Source organism: Penaeus japonicus, unplaced genomic scaffold (genome assembly GCF_977035675.1).
Source record: "Penaeus japonicus unplaced genomic scaffold, GWHDUDI00000001_assembly GWHDUDI00000022, whole genome shotgun sequence".
In the NCBI taxonomy this organism is placed as follows: Eukaryota; Metazoa; Arthropoda; class Malacostraca; order Decapoda; family Penaeidae; genus Penaeus; species Penaeus japonicus.
The window spans coordinates 10,440,692-10,448,191 of record NW_028234424.1 but is presented as its reverse complement, the minus strand read 5'-3'; the positions used below and the strand labels follow the sequence as shown (position 1 = coordinate 10,448,191).

At 35.0% G+C, this 7,500-nt stretch overlaps 2 protein-coding genes across 3 annotated transcripts in view; one reads left to right on the top strand and one right to left on the bottom strand.

Annotated features, from left to right (window-relative positions):
* Samtor (S-adenosylmethionine sensor upstream of TORC1) overlaps positions 1-3,114 on the top strand; it is a 3,494-nt gene extending 380 nt beyond the window's left edge. The window contains exons 2-5 of the mRNA XM_043009333.2: positions 1,248-1,360; positions 1,502-1,653; positions 1,942-2,047; positions 2,148-3,114. Of these exons, the coding sequence (XP_042865267.2) occupies positions 1,248-1,360; positions 1,502-1,653; positions 1,942-2,047; positions 2,148-2,954 (1,178 nt within the window). The 3' untranslated portion in view covers positions 2,955-3,114. The remainder of the gene's footprint in view (positions 1-1,247; positions 1,361-1,501; positions 1,654-1,941; positions 2,048-2,147) is intronic.
* Positions 2,989-7,500, bottom strand: part of LOC122248935 (uncharacterized) — a 12,610-nt gene continuing 8,098 nt past the window's right edge. Inside the window, exons 2-4 of one of the 2 annotated variants that reach the window (XM_043009334.2) lie at positions 4,323-4,555; positions 4,075-4,189; positions 2,989-3,784 (exon numbers count right to left, since the gene is read on the bottom strand). In XM_043009334.2, the coding sequence (XP_042865268.2) occupies positions 3,591-3,784; positions 4,075-4,189; positions 4,323-4,555 (542 nt within the window). In that variant the 3' untranslated portion in view covers positions 2,989-3,590. Of the gene's footprint in view, positions 3,785-4,074; positions 4,190-4,322; positions 4,556-6,365 lie in introns of those variants that run through there. The other variant, XM_086549461.1, reaches the window with a different exon arrangement.

The window sequence follows — 7,500 nt, the reverse complement described above, 5'->3', positions numbered from 1 at the left end:
TGCAGCATGATAGTTTGAATTACAACCAAATCATGTTAATGAGAAAGTTTTGAATGTTTCATCACAGCCAAATGGAGTTGACAGTTTGTGTTTTTTTCCAATCTAAATAATTGAGAAATCTAGAATACTATAGAACATGCAACCACAAAAGTCTTTTTATGCCATACTTGATGTTCATTAACACTAACTAAACGTTGAATTGTCTATGAAGGTATTCTAAGTGTTGAATTTACATGATCCTGTTCAGAATTCACTTTGGATTACCAGTCATGGGCCTACTCTGAAAGGTATGCAGGAAGTATGCCTACCGAGCCCAGAGTCAATGACACCTGTGAACAGTGGTAGCTTACACCCAATAAATCTCCCATTTGGACATGGTTACCTCTATTGAAAATGCCACTTTGTTAACAGTTGGTTATTCATGGATGACTAGGTGATCTTACAAAAGTTACTGTGTAACTTCAGACATATGAATGGGAAAAAATCATGGATAGATTACCAACTGTCAAAACCTTGCTTTTTCAGTAATTGGATGCCAAGAATGTATTTCACATGACTGAACATACTCCCAGGCAAATTGAAAACCAAAAATACCATGTTCAAGGCAACACCACATGATTACATGCAATTAGTTGATCACTCAAATAATTATTCATGTCAAAATTACTGTTGGTAGCCACTGTTTTCTTAAGCCAATATTTATACTTAAAATGAGTATATTATTCCAGCAAGTGTTGGAATTCATATTCAGTTCATAGTTCTTTGTGATGGCATATGGCTGGCTTAATTGAAATAGTCAAGCTTAACTCATTGAACAAGACCAATATCACACAGGTTTCAGTCACACTGCAAAACAATTCAGAAGTACTGCATAAAGTGATATTCAAACAAGACTTATTCCAGTGAAACTTTGGCCTCTGAAGAAGTTAAAGGATGGCTTGTAAAATAATTTAGTTGCTTATTCTATATTTAAGAAGAAACATTATCAACAAAGGACTGTTTTATAGCAATTAGGTTGTGATTAGTTTTAAATAATTTCCTAGGAATGCACATCACATGTCTCTTTCCAGGATAACTTGGGGTGGGGGGTCAAATATGATATCACCAACTGTACCTTTCACCAACCTTTCTACATCTAATTAAACTTAAAATATTTATTCTCCATGAGGAGCTCTAATAATATGAAAAGCACAGTTGCTATTCTTGAGTAGTAATAAACTTGGCTAAAGATTTTTTAATGTTCACAGGTGAAGATGAAGCTAAAGTTTGGAAAGATCACATCCAGCATGAGGATGTGTTACGTACTTATGCCAGTGCAATGCATAGTCTCGCTACCAACCACTGGGAATCTACACAGCAAGTAATTACATGGTGTACTTAGGAGTGTTTCTTATAATTATTATATATGAGATTTGCCCTATACATGAGATATATAGGGCAAGTTACTGTTCTGTTTGTTTTATTAAAGTTTAAATACCAGCATTTTATTTTCTCCCAACAGATCAACACTTCTCGTGTTTCATGGGTCAACAATGCTATAATACAGTATTACCGAAAAGGAGAAATGACACGTGTAACTCAAAAAGAACTCCGTAAATTAACACACCTAGGATTAGGAATGGAGTGTGATTCTTCGGAGTCTTGTATTCAGAAGTAATATATTTATTTCACACATTATATGTGCATGAAATTGAGAAACAGAAATGTATTATTTTCTTGTTTTATATATCACATTTATTAACCCACTCACGACGGGGGCATTCCAGCCTTGCATGTCACAATGCCGGGGCTTTCGAACGCTTAGGCCTAAATCAATTAAATGACTGGCACCATATGGTGCCACCCAGTCACTGGGCTTTTGCATGAGCGGTACCGTAGTGTACCACCCCTCCAGAGAGGGTTAATATTAATAATTATAAATACAATTTTTATTATTTTCAGAGAACATAATAAATTACAACTGTTAGATGTTGGCAGCTGCTACAACCCTTTCTCTGTATATGAACATTATGATGTAACTGCAATTGATTTGTATCCAGCTCAGCCAGTAAGTATCTCAACCATAAATTTCATTAATTATTATATAAAATGACATTTACACAAACAATAATTGATGTTCTGAACTTACGTATTTATTTAAATTCCAGTCTGTTAAACAATGTGATTTTCTTGCTGTGGAACTTATTGAGGAGGCAACAGTGTCAAAAGATGAAGGAGATAAGAATTCAGATGAAATAAGGGAGAGAGAATCTTCATTAGAGACTCAGCAAACAGCTATAGAGAGTGCTAAGAAGGATGAGGATGTGTTGATAAACTCGCCGGCAAAAGAACAGAAAGTCAGCCCAAACAACAAATCAAATGAAAAGACAGACACAGACTTACAACCAACTGATGATGTAACAAGCATCAGCAGAAGTGAAGGTGACTCAAATATGAAAGATAATGATAGTGTGGAAATCAACAAGAAAAATGACAGAAGTGTCGTAATAAGATGTTTAAGGAAAGAGTCTTTTGATGTTGTAGTGTTTTGTCTGCTGCTTGAGTATATACCATCACCCAAGCAGAGATTTATCTGTTGTAAAAAAGCTTATGATCTCCTCAGGCTAAATGGACTTCTGTGCATTGTAACTCCTGATAGTAAACATCAGAATGCAAATGTGCATCTTTATAAATTATGGAAAATTACTCTAGGATTTCTTGGGTTTTCCAGGGTAAAATATGAAAAACTGACACATTTTCATGGTATGATTTTCCGTAAAGGTTTATGCAAGAGAGCCTGGGAGCTTGATGCTGATAGAGAGTTAGCTAACATTAAGAATACAAATGTGAAGAGTAGATTTGAAAAAATAAGTTATGACAAGATTAAATGTGAGATGTATATACCACAAGATTTTCAGGAGTTATCTGATAGTGATGAGGAGTTGCCTAAAAAGTGTTCAAAATTATCAAACTAACAAGTATATAAAGGAAATATAAAAGGTTTTGAGTTAACTGTACATGGTTTTATTTCATAATCTAGTCCATTTTATGAACTTATTTTACAACCTTTTCTTTTTAAAATGTTATATTTTCACAGATATATGTATTTTAATATACTATTAAACTTTCTAATAATTTTACTTTCCCTGCATGAAGCAATCTATATTTTACATTGGTGTCACAAATCATTTGCACAAAATTAAAGAATCTTATTACACTATTTTAACCAGTTATTTAGTACATCTTTATTTTACTAGTGTCTTCATGGCATTTTATTCATTGTAAAAGTAAAACAGCTGAATTATATGGAAAGGTAATAGGTAGTCCATCTAATAAATAAAGTTTGCACTTATAATTAATATCAAATATTGAGTTCATTACAAAAGTGCGTTATGAGATTATTAAAAATATTTTTTCAAGGCAAGGAGTCCAATGAATGGTCATGTGATTATGGGGAATATCAGTGTAGTTGCATTATAATATTTATACATATGATACTAGCAGCAACACTGATCAAACAGTATATTCAAGCACACAATAAGAACAGAGTGCCACTGGATTAAATCCAATTTCTTGAAATACCAAGTGCAGTTACCAAAGAGTATCAGAATTTACAACTGTTGGGTTTCCCTGAGCATAAGTTTAAGAGGATACTGATGGGTAACAACATGAGCATGATGTGACCAAAGAGTGATAACAGTGCTGAGTGTGTCGGGCGAGTTTGTGAAGGGTAATGGGGCACATACTCCTGCCTTCACCTCTGTTTCCTTCTTGTAGTCTTCACACACACTTTCAAGCACAGACACTGAAATTAAAGATGATCATTAATTGGGGAAATCATATGGGAAGAAAAGCTAAAATAATGTCATAATTTACATGGGCAATGATAAATATGCTTGATGTTAATTTTCATAAGTATAAATAAACTACAAATAAAATCCAGCATGGAGGTCCCACATGTGTGAGAGTGAGAGTGAGTGTGTGTGTGTGTGTGTGTGGGGGGGGGGGGTTCATGCCTGTGTGCATGGTTGCATGCTTGTGTGCAAGTATGTCATTTATTTTTTCATCTACTTATATACACTCTCTAGGTCTTACCCATTTGTCCAAGTGTGAGAGTTGAAAAAAGTGGGTAATCACCATCCTTACAGTATAAGTTCTGTAACTTCTTCATCTCTTCTAGTAAGTCATCCAGTATTCTAACACATGCTTGCTAGCAGGGAAAAATAAATAGTACATTAATAAACTGCAATGGAACTTTCCCTATTCATTTTTAGCCAATCAAATAAGAATCCATTTTATTACAATAAACTGAAGTAATGCTTAGTTAATCAAATCTTCCTTACCATTTTGCTAACTGAAGACTTGAGCTGTAAGGCAGCTTGGTGAATCTCTGGTTTCAGTTCATCCTGGCTACCAGCATTAACAACTGCATCTGCCACTCTTTTTAGCTCTAATCCTCCAGCCTTCCTTGCTATTGTCCATTTCTGTGCTGCTGACCAAGCATTCCTTATAATGGAGGATACTATTTCTCTTTGGTTGAGTCCTGTTCGGTCATCTCTTGGTAGAGTTGCTACATCTGTACAGAAGGGAATAAGTACTGAACTTATAATATTTATATATATTATACAAAAATAATAATTCCATCACATATTCAAAAAGTGTGGCAAACCCTATCAGTTGAAAATAAAAAGTTGATATTTTGTTTTAGATGACTCTTATTTTTTTCATCCTTAATGAAATCCACTCTTTTCTATATTTTCTCTTATGGTGATTTAATATAACCCTGGTCCAGGGTAGTTAACTACATTTTTTATTGGTTTCACATCACCTTTAACCCATTCACAACGGGGGCATTCTAGCCTTGAATGTCACAATGCCGGGGCTTTCAAATTATTAGGCCTAAATCAATTAAATGGCTGGCACAATACTGTGCCGCCCGGCCACTGGGCTTTTGAATGAGCGGTACAGTACTGTACCACCCGTCCAGAGAGGGTTAAGAAGGAAGGAAGGGTTCAATCCTTTGTCACACAAGGTTACTGCCAGGAGAAAAGCAATTATCTCCTAACTACCCTTGTGTCACTTAGTTCCATTCATTATATTTATGATTTCCGTATTACTTATTTACTCATCATCTGTAAAAGTTAAAAAGGGAGGGTGTGTGGATCAACAAACTTGTATGAATCTGCAAAAATAAGTTTGAATGGATAGTGAATTTAAAATAAGGATAAAATTAAGAAATTAACCCACTCACGACAGAGGCATTCCAGCCTTGCATGTCACAATGCCGGGGCTCTCAAACGCTTAGGCCTAAATCAATTAAATGACTGGCACCATATAGTGCCACCCGGCAACCGGGCCCTTGAATGAGCGGTACCTAGTGTACCACCCGTCCAGAGAGGGTTAAAACTAAAATACCAAATCAATCAGAAGAGTTTGAAGCCCTTTCCTAAAACTAACTCACCATTTTAACCCATTGCAGATGGGTGTCATGACATACATAACACAGGAGTTTTGGCCTGACAACAGGTGTCATGACATACATGACATTCAGGGATTTTGGACCATTGTGCTATTTTATTGTGCTATGAGTAAGGAGTGAGTGATGATGGCAATTGCAGTCATAATTACTATAATTAGCATAATATTGAGCAAACCTAACTTCCAAAACCTAGTTGGCACCACTTTCTTCTAGCACCAATAAGAGAGAGAGCCTTGAATGGCACCCATCTACGGTCTCTAGCAAGCACTATCTTTAGAGAGCGATGGCACACAGCAAGTTGACGACTTCTTGCTGTAAAGTACAGCAGATGAAGGATATGCAGACAGAACGAGACGAGGAAGTTGATTCAAACTATACCCAGTGTCTAAAATGTGCTCCTGTGCCAATAGGGATGCCTTTTACAGTGGCACTCACAGTCATAACACAGGTTTCCTTCCTCTTCCCTACCTCTTCATGTTATCTTCATTGTAGGTGGTTATATGTTTCGTAGTCGTTCATGCCAGCACAAAAATACAAAAAAAATTGCTTTTTGCCCTCCCATAAGAAAGCAATACTTCTATCATACTTAGTATAAAGAAAATAATGAGCTGATATGGACCATATACTACAATTTTAGTTAAGTGTAGCCTTGATAGAGCCTGTCATATGGCATATATAAGTCTCTAAAACACAATAAAACACTAAAGTGGCTTTAGTTTTATAATGAGTGACTGAAAGAGAGTGGGAAGATTCAAATTATGATGCTTCGAGCTGCCTTGCTCTGAAATAAAACCAATCCTGGGAACTAGGTATGCAAATCTATCCCCGTTCCGCAATGGGTTAATGGACTTCTGTTACTTATTCAGCTGCATCAGTTAAATAATGGAAAGGAAAAATATAAATGAAATTGCAGTTTTAAAGGTTTATTCAACAAAAGGGAGATTGATTTATAACATCATGTGTATATATAAACATTTTGGCAATAAAGGTTTCTTCTGTCAAAAAGAACAAAGTCATATAATTACGGAATCCTAACAAAAGTGCCTTTTGCTAGTTTTAATCTAAGAACTGTATACAAAAGAGTGTGGGGGAAAAAATAATATTAAAGCTGAATTTTACATTTCTTTGAAAAGTAATAATATTACAAAAGTAAAATAAAGAGTATGAAATTCATGACACATTCTGCATATGGTAGCCCTCTGAGTACACATAAAACAAGTATTTTTTTATATCGATATGATACTAAATTATTTTATCTTATACTAATATGCATTATGCTGTCGCTGAACATAATCAGGAACAATTAAAATCACCATTCTTGTTCCTTGTCAGTTATCTTTTCCAGAATCTCCTTACATTCCATTATCTGAATATTGTGAATCTGTCATTCTGTTTTCTAAACTTCTACCATCTTTTGCTCTTCATGATTTACAATTTCAACATCTTCCTTCAAGTCATCACTTTTACCATCAGTTTCAATTGAGCCACTTTCTTTCACATGACCATCTGTTTCAGGTATTTCACTTTCCTTCTTGTCATTTGTTTCAATTACTTCACTTTCTTTCTTCTCGCCATCATTTTCAGTTACTTCACGTTCTTTCTTATCGCTATCACTTTCAGTTACTTCACTTTCTTTCTTCTCACCATCACTTTCACCTACTTCACTAACTTTCTTCTCTCCATCAGTTTCACTTACCTCAGTTTCTTTCTTCTCCCCATCTGTTCCAATTACTTCACTTCCTTTATTCTCATAAATTTTTTCTGCATTATTCATAGTGTCCTTATTACACACACCCACTGAATTTTCCTCTTCACTCAACTTCCTTTTCTTAACATCTATTTCATCATCAATCATTTCCTCACCATTCACAATTTCCCTAGTATCACTTTTTTTCCTTTTGGAAGCATTATTACTACAAGATACATTATCTTCTAATAGCTGTTTTTTCAACTTCCTAGCTGCAGCTTTATTACTATCATATGCATCCTTTATATCATTAGTAATTTTGCTATTCTGACTAGTTATTTGATGTCCTAAATTG